The following is a 17,571-nucleotide window of genomic DNA, read 5'->3' as shown; positions in this document are numbered from 1 at the left end:
CCCCCTTGGCTATTGGGAGCCACCTCGCAGGGGGGTGAGCCACCCCCCGCGAGGTGGGGACCAATAGCCACCCCCTCTCCCCCCCTTGGCTATTGGGAGCCACCTCGCAGGGGGGTGAGCCACCCCCCGCGAGGTGGGGACCAATAGCCACCCCCTCTCCCCCCCTTGGCTATTGGGAGCCACCTCGCAGGGGGGTGAGCCACCCCCCGCGAGGTGGGGACCAATAGCCACCCCCTCTCCCCCCCTTGGCTATTGGGAGCCATGGTGGTCTCACAGCCTATTTAGAATATTGTGAGTAGAATCGTCTCCTCCTCTGCAAATAATGAACTATTTCACTGACGGGTGTGCATCTTCAGTGCATTGCTCAGGAAACAATGGTATAATTATTTATTAAATATGAAGAATCAATTTTAATAATTATCAGTAATACTATCAATTAATATTTTACTATTAATATTGATGATGATTTTAAATAGATGATGGATGTCAGAAATTAATTTTTAATAATTATGTCATTTATTAATATTAATTGGTAATTTTTTTTGCCAGTATCGCTTAGTATTGATTTAAGTAACATTAATTGTTGATATCATATTTTATTATTAATAATGTTATTAATTATTAATGCTAATATTACAATTTTTAATCGGTATATAATATTTAGTATCTTTATTGTCATTATTAATGACAATGATTATTATTAATTTTATTATAGTTATTAATATTAATAATTAATGGACTTCTTCCTGATATCCGGTGTGGAGAAGTTGATTTTACTCCCAATATCGCAGAAAGTGTACATTCCTCTATGATGTTGTTCCTAATAACCAGAGGGTAGAGGATGACATAATTGAATCTACCACAGTGTTTTTACATCCTTTCGGTCCTTTTATTCCTTCTATCCAGGGTGCGAGAGGATGATATTACTCCCAGTATCACAAGGTGCGTGGACCTCCATTTTGATATTTTCCCTCACATCCAGTCGGGGAGAGGAAGATATTACTAATAGCCAGCCGGGGAGAGGAAGATATCATCCCCAATATCACAGGGATGTACATCCCCTTTTGATATTGTTCCTTATATCCTGGGATGGACAAGATAATACTAGTGGCAATATCGCAGGGGTTTTACACACCCACTCTGCTTTTGTTCCGAATAACATGATATGACTCTTAGTATCACGGGGGGGTACATCCTCCTGTGATAGTGTTTCTTATATTCAAAGGAAGAGAATATTACTCCCAATATCGCAGGGTTTGTACACATTTCCTGCGATATTGTTCCTAATATCCCGAAGAGGAGAGCATAATATTTCTCTCAATATCTCAGCGGGTGTACACCTCATTTCTAATATTTTTCATAATATCCAAGATGGGAGAGGATGATAAGACTCCCAACATGCCAAGAAGTGTACAGCCGCCTGTGATATAGTTCCTAACATCCAGGTGGGGATAGGAGGATATTATTGCCCATATCGCACAAGTTGTAAAACCCCTTCGATATTTAGCCTACGAACCTGAGGGAAGAGGATGATATTACTCCCAATATCGAAGAAGGTGTACACCCCCCCTGAGACACTGCACCCAATATCCACGTTGGGTGACGATGACATTATGCCCAATATAGCAAGGGATGTACACAATCCCTGGAATATTGTTCCTTATATCTAGAGTGGGAGAAGACGCTATTACTCCCAATAACGCAGGGGCTGTGGCTGTACACCCCTTCTGTGATATTATTCTTAGTATCTTAGGCAATAGAGGATGATACTACACCCAATATTGCAGGAGGAGTACACCCACCCAGTGATGTTGTTCTTAAGGTACTCCACCTCCCTCCACCAGGGATATCGTTTCTAATATCCAGGGGAAGAGAGGATAACATTATGCCCAATATTGCAGGGGAGTGTACACATCCTCTGTGATGTTGTTCCTAGTATCCAAAGGTACAGACGATGATGTTACTGGCCATATTGCAGGGGGTGTACACCCTTCTGTGATATCATTTTTGGCATTCAGTTGGGGAAAGGATAACATGAATCCCAGTATCTCTGACGGTGTACAGACCCGTGTGATGTAGTTCCTAATGTACAGGGGAAAGAGAAGAATATTGGTCTCAATATCGCAGGGGGTGTGACCACCCTGCCCCCTGTATGTTGTTCCTAATATGCAGCGGGGTGGAGGCTGATAGTGCTCCCAATATCCCAGAAGGTGCACACACACCTGTGATATAGTGCCTAATATCCAGCGGGAAAGAGGCTGATTTTACTTTCGATATCGCAGTGGGTGTACACCGCCCCCAACCCTGGGGTATCGTTCCTAATATCCAGGCAGGAAGAAGATGACATGACTGACAATATCGAAGGGGGTGGACAACTCTTCTGTGATATGGTTCCTGATATCCAGGGGGTGAATGGATGTTATTACTCCCAATAACGTAGGAACCGTACAGCCACCCTGGGATTTTGTCCTTAATAACCACAGGGGATAGGTGATATTACTACCAACATTGCAAGGGGTGTACACCCTCCTGTGATATTGTTTCTTATATCCAGGAAAGGAGAAGATGGTATTACTACCAATATTGAAGAGATATACAACCGCCATGGGATATTGTTCTAAAGATACAGGTTGAAAGAGGATGAGACTCCATCCAATATAACAAGGGGTGTACATCCCGCCTGTGATGTAAATCGTAAAACCTAGAAGAAGAGAGAATGACATTGCTTCCAAAAACACGGGGTGTACACCCACCCTGTGACATCGTTCCTGTCATCTAAAGATAGAGATGATGATATTACTCCCACCACCAGAGAAGGTACACACTCCCCTGTGATATTGTTCCTCATAACTTGGGGGAGAGCATGAGATTACTTCCAGTATGACAGTGGCTTGACACCCAGTCTGTGATATTGGTTCTGCACACCAACTCTGTGCCCCTCGTTTCCCATGCGTTCTCTCCACACTTTTGGAACCTCGGGGGAGGCTTTGTCTTTGGTTACAGATGAAGAGACGAAGGGTCTGAGAGGTTAAGCAAGTTTGTTACTGGAAAGTGGTTCCGATCCAGACCCCAAGAGAGGTTTCTTGGATCTCACAGAAGAAAGAATTCCGGGCGAGTCCATAAAGTGAAAGCAAGTTTATTAGGAAAGAAAAGGAATAAAAGCATGGCTACTCTGGCCGGGCGCAGCGGCTCACTCCTGGAATCCTATAACTTTGGGATGCCGAGGCAGGTGGATCACCTGACGTGAGAAGTTCGAGACCAGCCTGGTCCAACATGGCAAAACCCTGTCGCCACTAAAATACAAAAGATTAACTGGGCGTGGTGGCAGGTGTCTATAATCCCAGCTACTAGGAAGGCTGAGGCAGGAGAATCGCTTGAACCCAGGAGGTGGAGGTTGTAGTGAGCCAAGATCACGCCACTGCATTCCAGTTCGGCCAACAGAGCGAGACTCCATCTCAAAAAAAAAAAAAAGAAAAGAAAAGAAAAGAAAATAAAGAATGGCTGCTCCACAGGCAGAGAGGCACCAAAGGTCGCTGGTTGCCCATTTTCATGGTTATTTCTTGATCATATGCTAAACAAGGGTTGGACTATTCATGAGTGTTCTAGGAAAGGGGTGGGCAATTCCCAGAAATGAGAGTTTCTGTCCTCCCGTCTGAGACCATGTAGGGAAACCTCCAGATGTTGCCATGGCATCTGTAAACTGTCGCGGTGCTGGTGGGAGTGTCATGTAGTAGCTAATGCGTTATAATTAGCACATAATGAGCCGTGAGGACAATCAGAGGTCACTCTCGTGGCCATCTTGGGTTTGGTGGGCTTTGGCCGACTTTACTGCAACCCGCTTTATCAGGAAGGTCTTTATGACCTGTATCTTGTACCGACCTCCTATCTCATCCTGTGACTAAGAATACCCAGCCTCCTGGGAATGCGGCCCAGCAGGTCTCAGCCTCCCTTTACCCAGCCCCCATTCAAGATGGAGTCGCTCTGGTTCACGTGCCTCTGACAAGTTGGCCTGGGTTGAGTGTTCCCTAGTGTGTGGTTGTTGGAGCTGTTCCTAGGAGTAAGAGGTATTGTCAGTAGGAAACAGGCCTCTGTTAGCCCGGGGGCTGGCACTCTGCCCCATTATATCGGCCTCATTTTAGTGGTGACAAAACTGGGGCTCAGAGACATCAACTCCCTCATCCCGAACCCCCAGACTGTCAGTGGTGGGCTGGGGTTTGAATGTGGGGCTTGAAGACCCCTCATCTCCTCTGGTCCCCCAGACTCTGCTGCCCAAGAGGAACAGGATCCCAGGATCCAGGCCCCTCATGGCACCAGCCAGGGTGGGCGTAGATGGGGAGGCAGAGTTCCAAAGCCTCCCGGACTCTGAAGCAGGTCAGGGACAAAGAGCAACCCGGACCTACGGGCCCCACCCCGAGAAGAATGGCTGCAGGCCCGGCCCAGCGGGCAGGAGGTCTGTGTCCTCACTCAACGTGACGGCGCTTCCGGCTGCTCCAGCCAGGCCGTGCTGTCTTCACGTTTCCAATCATGCGGCCTCCCCTCCAATTCCCAAACCCAACCCACAGAGACAGCGATCTGGGGTCCACGTGAGGTTTGTCAGCAGCTCTGACCCGCTGCTTCCCGCCAGCCCCGCGGCCGGTTCTGGAAAGCTCTCTGCTGCCCCCTGGTGGGGAGGCTTAGGGTAGGGCTCTGGCTGCAAGCATGGGGTCCCAGAACCTCCTGGCTCTGTCACCTCTGCTGGGTGGAAAACCAACCCAGGACTGAACCAGTGACACCTGTGGCGCTCCCAGAACCTCCTGGCTCTGTCACCTCTGCTGGGTGGAAAACCAACCCAGGGCTGAAGCAGCAGATGGGTGCCTGATTCCTTATTATCAGAGCGCTGCCCACTGGCAAGTCTCTCTCCGGACCTCAGCTTCCCCTTCCATTAAACGAGGGGCTTGGGGGATACCAAGGAGGGGTAACTGCTTAGTGAGGATGGGAGGTTTCTTCTGGGGAGATGAATACATTTTGAAACTAGATGGTGTGGGTGGTTGCACAGCACTGTGAATGTACAAATGCCACCACATTATTTGCGTTGAAAGAGTTAATTGCATGCGATGTGAAAATCACCTCATTTAAAGTGTTTAAAAGAGGGGTCTGGGAGAGTGCAGTGTGACAATCACGTGGGACACCCACAGTCTCTGAACGTCAGTTTCCTTGCGTAAACTGGCAAAGAGACCGTGTGAACTGTATTCCCTGGGGCCAAGAGATTCCAAGAAAGAAAACCTGGGATTCCTGGGACTGGGATGAGGGCCGGGGTCCGGAAGGGGAGGGTGTGGGTGGGGACAGCTGGGGGGCAGCCCAGATAAGGCTTTCAATACAGGGTAGCAGCGTCTACACAGGCGAAGATCCCTGCATCTCACTTCCCGCAGGGCTGACCAGTGGCCAGAGGTGGGACTGGCCAGGCTCGGCCCAACCAAGTCTGGGAGCAAAGGACACTGAGTGAGGGATCCCCGGGGCCACCCTCACTGGCCTGCGGCTCTCCTGACACCACGAGAGAGGTCCAGGAGCTGACCTTGGGTCCTAATGGGGGACACCTTCCTGGCTGCAGGCTGGCAGGGTGGTGTGGTGGTCAGTGTACTGGGCTCTGCGTGTCTGCCTCTACCTGCTGTGTGACGGTGGGCCAGATACCTAACCTCTCTGTGCCTCTAGTTCTTCAATGGCGAACAGGGACACTAGCAGCTCCCACATCCGGGCACAGTGGCCTGAAGGTTAAAGGCAAGGGTGGCACGAGACCTACCGCAAGAACTCTGAGCAGGGAGAGCAGGGAGCTGCCCAGAGTTCAATCACCATCTCCACTCTGGCCGCCGAGGAAACCAAGGCTCATGGTGACCTGGCCCAGGTCTGTTGGACTCACGGTCCTTCTCATCCCCAAGATCAGAGGGCTGCCACCAGGGAAGCAGCTGTCCCCTAGACACAGCCCAGGAAGCACACAGGGAAGGATGCCATGGGGACTTCGGTATGTTTTTGCAAAAAAAAAAAAAAAAAATTTATTGCTATTTGAACCCTGCTTTTATGCTTCCATTACCCAGAAAATGAGCTACGGGAGACACCAGGAGAGGCAGGAGATCATCCTCCTTGCACAAAACCCACTCCCCCTCAGATACTGTCCTCAGCGAGGGTGGCTGGAGGCCAACCAGGGGGTCCACCCGCAGAGTGGCAGAGGAGGTAGGTTGACCCTGTGGACGCTGAGCTCTGTGGCGAAGGTCCTGGCCTTCTGGTAGAAGAAGAGCGACTTCTCGCAGTCCAGGAGGAAGTTGTGGGAGATGGTGGCTGGCCGCGTGTAGATCTTCAGCTGTGCCTTGTTGCCCAGGTCCACGGCGGCTGCCAGTGCCAGCTGGTAGTACCCGGCTGCATCAAACGGGTCCTGAAGGGGACAGGTCATGGTCAGCAAAAGGGGGACTCGGAGCCTGTCTTCCCAGAGGCCGTTCCTGTCTCCAGGTCATTCCACATGTCCATCCGATGCTGGCTCACCCCATGAGCCCCGAAGCCTGTGACACTGCTGTGGTCTCAGCTGCAGGAGGTGGGGATGACCCTGACACCCCCGGAAGCCTTCCTGACTGCCCCTACACCCCACTCACCCCAAGCCTCCTGCCCCAGTGCCACTCTCTCTGCAGGCAGTGGCTGCTTTCCCCATGGGCTGAGGTCAGGGCAGATCTTGCCTGCTCTGAGAGTTCCATGCAGGACCCGTGGCTCCAAGCCACAGCAGGGGCATGGTGTTGAGTGACCCAGGCTCCCCTCTGGCCCCTGTCCATGCTAACCATTTCCAGGCCCTCCACGGGCCAGGCCAGGTACAAAACCATCTCACAGGTGTCCTCTCTGGCAATGTTCCCTGAAATATTGACGGAGTGTGACTCCCCAGACATCCACTCCCATTTTCAATGCGTCTTTGGCTCAAACTCACCATCCCTGGGTTGGGATGCCATCTCCCAGACCTCCTCCTTGACCCTCCCATCCCCCACCCGGCTTCTCCCCAGGCACCTCCTCCACATGGGGTCACCCAAAGGACCTCTCTAAGACCCATGCCTGGCCTGTCCCTCTTTACCATCTCAAGATGGCTCCCAGGGCCAATGACAAAGTCCAACATGCAGCAGTCCATTCCTTCACTGCCCCGCCCCACACACGGAGCAGGGGCGTGAGAAGGCCCCGAGTCACTGCCACTGCTCATCCAATGCCCCCTGGCCCAACCGAACACTGGACTCTGTGCTGGGTGCATGGTTGAGCCTAACGTCCTTGCTTCCAGTCTGAGGGTCCTGGGAGTGAACACTGACCACGCAGGGTGGCCCGGGCTGTGGTAGAGGGAAGCCCAGGAGGCCCCAGACTCAGCCGGGGGTGGAAGGCAAAGGCTTCCTGAAGGGGTGGGGGCTTCCCAACTAAACAGGAAGGAGCCAGCCAATACATATGTCTCTGCGTGTGCCTGTGCATGTGAATGTGCGTGTTTGTGTTCCTGTGCGTGCATGTCCCTGTGTGTGTGCCTGTGTGCATGCCTGTGTGTGCATGTCTGCGTGCGCATGTCTGTGCGTGTGCGCCTGTGTGTGCCTGTGCCTGTGCCTGTGTGCATTTGCGTGTGCATTTCCATGTGCCTGTAGTGTGTGCAGCAGCTAGTGAGTGACAGCGTGAGCCAGTAAACACCTAATCCACACTATTCCAGGGCTCACTCTCATGTGTAGACTAAAGGGGACCCCATTTTAGAGGCAATTGGCAAAGATGCCCATTTACCCCTGCTTCTCTGCCAGCCTTCCAGGTCCCATCCAGCCTGGCTTTTTCTCCCACTCCTCTGGGCCCTGGGTCCAGAGCCTCCTATACAAGGAGCAGGGTGTAGCCTTGGAAAGACAGCCGCCCTTGGGGAATTCCAAGGGGGCCTCCCTGTGGGAAGCTGGCCTGCACTGACAGCATAGTCACGATGAGGCCCAGAGGGCTGTGCATGAGAAGGAGGGCTGTGCATGGGAAGGAGGGCTGTGCATGGGAAGGAGGGCTGTGCATGGGAAGGAGGGCTGTGCATGGGAAGGAAGGCTGTGCATGGGAAGGAAGGCTGTGCATGGGAAGGAGGGCTGTGCATGGGAAGGAGGGTTGTGCATGGGAAGGAGGGCTGTGCATGGGAAGGAGGGCTGTGCATGGGAAGGAGGGTTGTGCATGGGAAGGAGGGCTGTGCATGGGAAGGAAGGCTGTGCATGGGAAGGAGGGCTGTGCATGGGAAGGAGGTGAAGGAGGCCTCTGTCCCTCGACCCCAACCATGGACTTTGGCCTCTCAGGTATTACTTGGCGCTTTCCTTTCTCCTGGACAGGCGGAGTGGGCGGCAGGCTTGACCAAGACAGATAAAGGCCTCTTCTGGGAGGTCCGTCCCCCTGGGTCTCAGTCGAGCCCCTTAGCGGTGAGCAGCGTCCCCCTGGGCCTGATACTTGGCACCTCCCTATCTGGCTGGGACTTGGGAGGCCACAGAAACCACGTCTGACCACCAGGTGTCGCCAGTACTGGGTGGGGGCCTCCCGGGCAGCCCCAGGCCTGCGGTGGAGTATACGGGGCAGGGTCTTAGGGCTGCCCCAGCTCCTCATGTTGTTCTAAGGCCCCCAAGATCTCGGCCCCTGGACTGGAGTGCCCTGGCACCTCAGCCCGTAAGGAGCACTGACACGAGGCTGGTGTGATGCTAAGGAGGGGCGGTGCCCGCTGGGCAGATGGGTGGAGACACCACAGATCTCAGTCCGCCAATCCCAGCTCTCCACCCCTGCAGGGCTGGGGGCAGAGGGAGCACAGCACCTCCCCTCGAGACACACCCGACCTAACAAGGCCTCAGCCTGGCTGGCTGGGGCCCCGCCCCACTGCACCTGCCCTGAGCTGGGGTTTCCCTGTCTGTGAACCCAATGGTAAGACACTGGTACCACCCCACCCTTCCTGGGTGATGTGAAGATTCAAGGTGTCTCGGGACTCCAGGAAGGAGTTGCTCAGTGCAGGCTGGCACCCTGGGCAGGCTTCCTAGAGGAGGCGCCAGGATTTCGGTTGGATCTTGCAACGTGGATTCAATGTGAGGATGATGCCGTCCTCTGAAATGTCACTCTCCCGACCCTGTTTTCTTTGTTAAATTCACCTTGACACTTGACTGTCAAGACTCAGCTTTGGTGTCACCTCCTCCAGGAGGGCCCCCTGACTACAATCCCCCTTCTTTACCCAGAGGCCACCATTACCCACTCATGTGTCAGCCTCCCTGGCTGAGACTGAGTTCTTGAGGGTGGGGCCTGGCCATCTGGGGAGCTGGGTTTTACCTGCTAACCTTGCCGGCTCCTCCAGCTGGGTGTAGAGCTCCAGGGAGGCCACTGGGCCATTCCTAAGAAAGGCTGGAACCCAGGCCTCTGGGGTCCGGGTGGAGATCCCACTCCAAGGGGGCTGGGAACACCCCGAGCCCTGCCCCTCCCACCCACCTTCAGGTCGTAGAAGATGATGTCACGGAGCACCAGGTACACCTTCACGTAGTAGAGGGTCTCCTCGTTGAACTCCAGCGGCGAGTTACAGAGCTAAATGGCCTTGAGGTAGAAGTGCTCCGCCAGCTTGCCATGGCCCAGCCGGTGGTGCAGGGCGGCCAGCCGGTGGTGCAGGGCGGCCAGCCGGTGGTAGGCCACGCGCTCGTTCAGCCGGTCCCCTGGGGTGCAGGCCAAAGGGGCAGGTGTGAGGATGTGGCTCCCTGGGACAGGGAGGGCACATGCCCCTCAGGAGCAGGTATACAGATCCCAGGCAGCACACCTGGCTTGTCTCCAGGCACCTGTGGTCACCTGGGCAGCTCTGGCCGTTCCCTTCCAGGTTCCCAGACTCACTTTCCCATCTGCAAAGCAGAACTAGTAAGGCCTGCCCCTGTCTACTGAGAGGCTTTGGCAAAGTCGGACTTGGATGGCCCAGCTCTGTGTCTACACATAGCCACCTGCCTTTGCTCACTGGTTTTAACCAGGGGAGCCCAAAAGCCATGCAGTCCAGGTGCTCCCGGGCTCCCCGGCTCCAGGCAACCCACAGACGTGACATCCGACTCCTCCTGGGTGTGTCATGATCAGAGCCCCCTACCTTGGGGAGTCAGCTGCACACCTACTGTGTACTGGGCCACGGGGCACAAGGCCCTGGGGCATGTGGCCTGCCTAGGGTTCCCTGTCTCTGGAGGGGGACAGACGACCCTGGCACAGCACCAGGGGATGCCCGGCCTTAAGGGGCAGACTGCTGGAAGGGGAACTGGGATTTTATCAGCCAGAGAGTCGTGTGGTTGATGAGGGTGGGAAGGGCACAAGAGAAAGGGAATGTGCCACTCAGCCTGGCACATACAGGGACCAACGAGATGCCTGGCATGTCTGGAAGGCAGAGGGCACACTGGGCGGCCCCTGTGGTCAGCAGCGGGAACAGGCAGAGGAAGCAGAGCTCAGTCAGGCAGGGAACTCTGCACTGCGTGAGAGACCTCGGGCTGTGCCCCACAGACGGACGGGGAAGCCAGTTGGGCAGATCTGCCTGCCTGGACAGGAGACCAGGAAAATCCAGCAGCTGTTTCAGCTCCTGCCCTGCAGACCTGGAGGCTGGGCTCTGGCAAAGTGTGGGTCCTGGCAGGGCGGGGGCTCAGGGGACTTGCCCAGAGTGATCCTGAGTGCTAGGGCCATGTAGGCAAACTCCAAGTCTTCCTGGGGCTCCTCCAGTGTGGCCAGCAGTGACACCAGCTTGTTGCACAGCTGTAGCTGCAGCTCCACCTTGCGGTTGTCCGTAGTCACTGCCGGGGCAGGGCCCGGTCCTACCACACAGGCAGGTGGGGTCAGTTTTTTCGCAGCACCCACCTTGCCCAGCGCCCTCCTCAGAGCTCAAACACGTGCTTGGAGCTTCCCACACCCCAGCTATCCCTGCACCTCGACACAGCTCTGTGCTCTGGGATAACACACAGTTCAGACATCCAAGTTGGGGGCTGAAGAGTCACCTGAGGCCCATCCAGCTACACCCGATAGCCTCAGACCAGCCTCTCCCACCTGGGCACCGGAGGTCTGACTGGGGGGAGCCAGCACTCCTCTCTGCTCTAAAAACACCACATTGATCTGTGCCCAGGGCTGAGCCACACCGTGAGCTCAGAGGAAGGGAGAAGCCGTCCCACTTCGGGGTGCATGCAGACCTGGGCCTCCCACTGATATGCTGTGTGGCCTTTGACATGTCCCTGTGCCTCTCTGAGCCTCAGTTTCCTCATCTGGAAGATGGGGACAGGACTTCCCACTCATGGTTGCTTGAGGTCATCAGGTACAAGGGTAGAGCCATTGTCACGTCCAGGCCCCGAGCGTTTGTCCCAGGCAGGGTCATGGTCAATATCATTCCCGGTGAGACCACTTGGAAACTCATCATGTGCATGGGTGGCCCTGCCTCCATTTGGGAGGCCTCTACCCTGCCACACCTGTGTCTCGGCCCTCCAGGTGCCCCACTGAGGCCCACCCACATCAGCCCACAGGCCAGCTCACCCAGTAGAAGGACATGCCTTCCTCCCGCTCCCAGGCCCCATTGAAGAAGATGTCTCCAGCTGCCTCAAACAGCTCCAGCCCCAGGTTGAGGTTGCCTGTGTACAGGTCCACATTCTGTGCCACCTGAAAGGAGACAGAAGTTCCCTCAAGACCCACACCTAGCGAGGTGGCTACGCGCACCTTTGCCAGGCTCCTTCCCCTCACACACTACAGGTACACTTGAGCATTTTTCAGACCCTGTGCATGAGGGCTGCCCCCACCACTGGCATGAGGACAATGAACTGATGCTCCTGAGTGCCAGGAGGTGACTGAGCAGCTGCAGCCCAGGAGCCCGACACCTGTGAATCCTACCACCAGGGCTAGCCCTAGCCCACTCCCCCTGCACTCAAACCAGTCTCCGTGGCCCCCAGATTGCTGGGAGCCCAGCCTCTGGCTCCTTTCTGCGTTGTCACATGCCTGCCACATCAGCAGTGTTTCAGTGTTTGTGGGTGGGCCTGGTCCCCTCTTGGCCATGAGCTCTTGATCCCTCTCCTCAGCTCAAGGAGGTGTGCAGCAGGTGCTCAATAATGAAAGCTTCACCAGGCTCGTGGACTTCACAATTTGTTCCAGATCACACTGTGTTTGGGAAAGCCTCTGAAAACAGCCACTGTGATAGATTCCTTTTGTAAGGAGATGTGCCACGTGTCGCTTGGAGCAAGTTCTTCTGTGTGTTAACTGAGTGGTCACATTATTTGAGCATGTACTGTATACCAGCAAGTGCTGTGCACTGTGAGGGGCCGTGCCTCTGCCCTCAGGGAGAAGATGCTGGCCACCGGGGGAGGATGTGAGGGAACCAGTTGGAGGGAGGGAAAAGGCACACAACAGGTGCTCAGCAGTGGCTTAGGAATGAGTGGATGGATGGATGAATGGATGAGGAGATGTAGACACATGGATGGATGGATGGGTGTGTGGATAGATTAATGCTGGGATGGATGGACGGACGGGTGGATGGATGGACGGACGGGTGGGTGGGTGGATGGGTGGATGGATGGGTGGGTGGAATGATGTGTGTATGTCTGGATGTATGTATGCGTGGGTAGATAATGTATGGATGGGTGGAGGGTAGATGATGTATGTACATGGGGATGGATAGATGGTGGATAGACGAATGTATGGATAAACAAATGGACAGATAGATGAATGGAGGGATGCATTAATAGGTAGATTGGTGGGTGGGTGGATGGATGAATGATTGATGGATGGACGAACGGTGAATGGATGGATGGGTGAGAGGATGGATGAATGGAAGGATCAATAGGTAGATGGATGATGGAAGGATGGATGATGGATGGATGAACAGGTGAATGGATGGATGATGGACAGATGAATGGAACAACAAGTGGATGGATGAAGGATGGATGAATGGATGGATGGATGGATGGATGGATGGATGGATGGATGGACAGATGAATGGAAGGATGGATGGATGGATAGATGGATGAATCATGGATGGATGGAAGGATGAACAGGTGGATGGATGGTTGATAGAAGGATGAATGGATGGATGGATGGATGAACGGGTGAATGGATGGATGATAAAAGGACGGATGGATGAATGGACAGAAGGATGGATGATGGCTAGAAGGATGAACAGGTAAATGGATGGATGATGGAAGGATGAACGGACAAACAGATGGATGAATGGTGGCTGAATGAATGGATGATAAAGGGATGGATGGATGAACAGGTGAATGGATGGATGGATGGAAGGATGAACAGGCGAGTGGATGGATGGAAGAATGAACAGATAAATAGGTGATGGAAGGATGAATGGATGGGTGGATGGACAGAGAGTGAATAGCACAGGGTTCCTCCTGCATCCCTTGCCACTCACCTGGATGTACAGGTCCACCAGCTCGCTCTGCCGCAGGATGTAATAGATCTTCCCTGCTTGCAGCCAGGCATGTGCCTCCTTCTCTTTCCTCTGGAGGTCAATGAAAATCCCCAGACTTCGTTTGGTGTAGTCCAGAGAGGATTTGTAGGCCCTGGAATCAGACACAGGTGTCAGAACAAGGGCTCTCATCCTCCTGGAACCAGTCTGCCTCCTCCCGTGGGTCTGGTGACAGATGAATCTGGCATGTGGGGACTGGGAACGGCCCTCTTGTGTGTGCAGTGTTCTGCCTTTCCCAGGCTGCTGGGAGGGCCAGGGTGAACACACACGGCATGGAAAAGATGAAGGACATCCTTCTGAGGGAATCGAGCATCATGCCGCCCTGTGGCAGGAGGAGTGTGCTAGTCCATCTCCCCTGCCTCCCAGACATGGCCGGTGTCTTCTCCAGACGCACCAGGAGCCGTTAGTGTTCAGAGGCCATCTAGGCTGATGGTTCTCAAGGTGTGCAGGCATCACAGTCACCCGGAGGCCTGTCCTTATAGCTTGCTGGCCCTGCCCCCAGAGCTTCCGGCTCCACCGGCCTGGGGCAGGCCCTAGAACTCCCACTTGCCACAAACTCCTAGGTGACATGGATGCTGCTCTACTGGTCCAGGGACTACACTTTGAGAAGCATGGCTCTAGCACACTGGCCCATTTTCCTTCTGTGAACCTGAGGTCAAGACCGGACTCAGTCTCCCAGGTCCCTGTGGAATCTGGCGGCTCCTCTGCTCTCTCAGTAAGTCCAACACTCAAGGGGCTGTGACTGCAGCAATGTCACTGGGCCCTATGGGTGGGGTGGCCAGGGCCATGGTTACCCCACCAGGTCAGGATGCTTGGAGGAAGCTGACTAGGCCAAATATGGGATGTGAGACCTTGAAACCCTGCCCCAGAGAAGCAGGTGACACAACTGGCTCTGTCTTCTGTGGGAGAGAAGCCACAGGTGGCTACTGTGGTCACATTTAAGGGGACAGATGAAGGCCAGGAGTGAAGATTCGGGGCAGGCACAGGTAAGATGACAAAAGCCACCATAGTAGGAAGAACAGCCCAGAGTGCACGTACTGCCTCTGCTGGGGTTCAGATGACCTTTGACCCAACAAGGGAGGCTCAAGCTGGGACTCACGGGCCAGCAGCAGCCCTGGGATGACCCCAGGCCGGCCAGCTCAAAGCATCTGATGCCAAAGCACCAAATGATCAAAAGGAGAGGGGCTGCTGGGCCCTGGGCCAGCTTCCCTGTGCCCCTCTCCCTGCCCGTCCCCACCTCCACCACTGCAAAGCCAGCCCTTACCGCTCCATGCCCAGGGACAGGTAGACCTGACTGAAGGTCTCCAGGAGCTGCCCCTCCAGCACCTTGTCGGCCACCTTGCAGGCCAGGGAGAGCTGGAGATCGTGGTAGATGACGTACTGGGCCTCGCTGGGCATGACGGTGGCTGTAGAAGTAGCACAGTCACTGGACGGCCCGCAGTTGGTCTGGGCAGAAGACAAAATGGAAGACGTTAGTCTCCCAGCATCGAAGTGAGGCTGGCTGTGCTCGGAGGCCCCTGCTTGCCTCCTTCACTCCTCTGTGAGCCTGGGCTCCATAGGCGGGCCGCCTGAGCACAGACAGGCTATGCACCTGCGCCAGGGCAGACGCTGAGCACACTGTGACATGGGCACATCTTGGTGCAGATGCTCATGGTACAGGCCGGCCTTCTTTACAACTCCCAGGGCCGAGGTTGTGGATGGACACAGAGTGAACAGCAGGGGCTCGGCCCCTGCACCAGGCCATCTATTTCTGCTTCACAAAGACCCTCTGGCCAGGACCAGGGCTGCCTTCAGCCTGAGCTGATGAGGCCAGGGGCACAAGTGGCCCCTGTCGCAGATAGAACCCTGAGAGAGCAAAGCCAAGCGTCATGTCTGCCACACACGGCATCATGTTGGGGGAATGGGATTCAAAGCCGGCCCCTGGCGTTCCCACACATGCTTCTCTCATGCAACCAGGCTCCCAAGCCACAGGCTCACTGGCCTCTCCCAAAGCCTGATTTTCTAGTGTCAGAAACATTCCGGAGATTAACATAGGAAACCAGGTACGCCGAATGGACATCTGTCACACACGCCACCCAACAACAGCCGAATACACAGTCCTCTCGAGCACCCATGGGACATTGCCCATGACAGACCATGTGCCAGGCCACAAAATGAGCCTCAGTGAATGGAGAAGGACTCAGACCAAAGCAGAGGTGTTCTTCAGCTGTACTGGCACAAAACTGGAAATCGACAGTGAAGAAAGTGTGGGAAATTCAAAAATATGTGAAAACTACACACTCCTAAACAACCAGTGAGTCAAAGAGACCATCAGGGAAACCGAAAACTAATTTGAGAAGAATGCAAACAAATGCACAGCCCCGGCCAGTGCGGTGGCTCACGCCTCTCATCCCAGCACTGTGGGAGGCCGAGGCGCGAGGATCGCTTGAGTCCAGGAGTTTGAGATCAGCCCAGGAAACATGGTGAAATCCCGTCTCTATATTAAAAAAAAAAAATACGGCTTGGCGGAGCAAGATGGCCGAATAGGAACAGCTCCAGTCTCCAACTCCCAGCGCGAGCGACACAGAAGACCGGCGATTTCTGCATTTTCAACTGAGGTACTGGGTTCATCTCACTGGGGAGTGCCAGACGATCGGTGCGGGTCAGCTGCTGCAGCCCGACCAGCGAGAGCTGAAGCAGGGCGAGGCATTGCCTCACCTGGAAAGCGCAAGGGGGAAGGGAATCCCTTTTCCTAGCCAGGGGAACTGAGACACACAACACCTGGAAAATCGGGTAACTCCCACCCCAATACTGCGCTTTAAGCAGACAGGCACACCAGGAGATCATATCCCACACCTGGCCGGGAGTGGCCCACACCCACGGAGCCTCCCTCATTGCTAGCACAGCAGTCTGTGATCTACCGGCAAGGCAGCAGCGAGGCTGGGGGAGGGGCGCCCGCCATTGCTGAGGCTTAAGTAGGTAAACAAAGCTGCTGGGAAGCTCGAACTGGGTGGAGCTCACAGCAGCTCAAGGAAACCTGCCTGTCTCTGTAGACTCCACCTCTGGGGACAGGGCACAGTAAATAATAACAAACGCAGCAGCTCTGCAGACGCAAACGACTCTGTCTGACAGCTTTGAAGAGAGCAGTGGATCTCCCAACACGGAGGTTGAGATCTGAGAAGGGACAGACTCCCTGCTCAAGTGGGTCCCTGACCCCTGAGTAGCCTAACTGGGAGACATCCCCCACTAGGGCAGTCTGACACCCCACACCTCACAGGGTGGAGTACACCCCTGAGAGGAAGATTCCAAAGCAAGAATCAGACAGGTACACTCGCTGTTCAGAAATATTCTATCTTCTGCAGCCTCTGCTGTTGATACCCAGGCAAACAGGGTCTGGAGTGGACCTCAAGCAATCTCCTACAGCTACAACCTACAGCTGAGGATCCTGACTGTTAGAAGGAAAGCTATCAAACAGGAAGGACACCTACACCAAAACCCCATCAGTACATCACCATCATCAAAGATCAGAGGCAGATAAAACCACAAAGATGGGGAAAAAGCAGGGCAGAAAAGCTGGAAATTCAAAAAATAAGAGCGCATCTCCCCCGGCAAAGGAGCGCAGCTCATCGCCAGCAATGGATCAAAGCTGGACGGAGAATGACTTCGACGAGATGAGAGAAGAAGGCTTCAGTCCATCAAATTTCTCAGAGCTAAAGGAGGAATTACGTACCCAGCGCAAAGAAACTAAAAATCTTGAAAAAAAAGTGGAAGAATTGATGGCTAGAGTAATTAATGCAGAGAAGCTCACAAACGAAATGAAAGAGACGAAAACCATGGCACGAGAAATACGTGACAAATGCACAAGCTTCAGTAACCGTCTCGATCAACTGGAAGAAAGAATGTCAGCGATGGAGGATCAAATGAATGAAATGAAGCGAAAAGAGAAACCAAAAGAAAAAAGAAGAAAAAGAAATGAACAAAACCTGCAAGAAGTATGGGATTATGTAAAAAGACCAAATCTACGTCTGATTGGGGTGCCTGAAAGTGAGGGGGAAAATGGAACCAAGTTGGAAAACACTCTTCAGGATATCATCCAGGAGAACTTCCCCAACCTAGTAGGGCAGGCCAACATTCAAATCCAGGAAATACAGAGAACGCCACAAAGATAC

The 17,571-nt window shown here is 54.1% G+C and overlaps 1 protein-coding gene across 1 annotated transcript; it reads right to left on the bottom strand.

The window, feature by feature from the left end:
• Positions 1-741: 741 nt before the first annotated feature.
• Positions 742-16,328, bottom strand: LOC140711256 (SH3 domain and tetratricopeptide repeat-containing protein 1-like). Its single transcript, XM_073014184.1, has 3 exons — positions 13,367-16,328; positions 11,494-11,616; positions 742-6,403 (listed from the first exon to the last, which is right to left on the bottom strand). Exons 1-3 carry the CDS (start codon positions 13,553-13,555, stop codon positions 6,149-6,151), a joined length of 567 nt encoding a protein of 188 aa, XP_072870285.1. The 5' UTR covers positions 13,556-16,328; the 3' UTR covers positions 742-6,148.
• Positions 16,329-17,571: the final 1,243 nt, after the last annotated feature.

The sequence above is a fragment of the Chlorocebus sabaeus genome, unplaced genomic scaffold, assembly GCF_047675955.1.
Source record: "Chlorocebus sabaeus isolate Y175 unplaced genomic scaffold, mChlSab1.0.hap1 unalloc_scaffold_413, whole genome shotgun sequence".
Classification (NCBI taxonomy): Eukaryota; Metazoa; Chordata; class Mammalia; order Primates; family Cercopithecidae; genus Chlorocebus; species Chlorocebus sabaeus.
The sequence above is the reverse complement of the archived record's forward strand: the minus strand, read 5'-3'. Positions and strand labels throughout refer to the sequence as shown.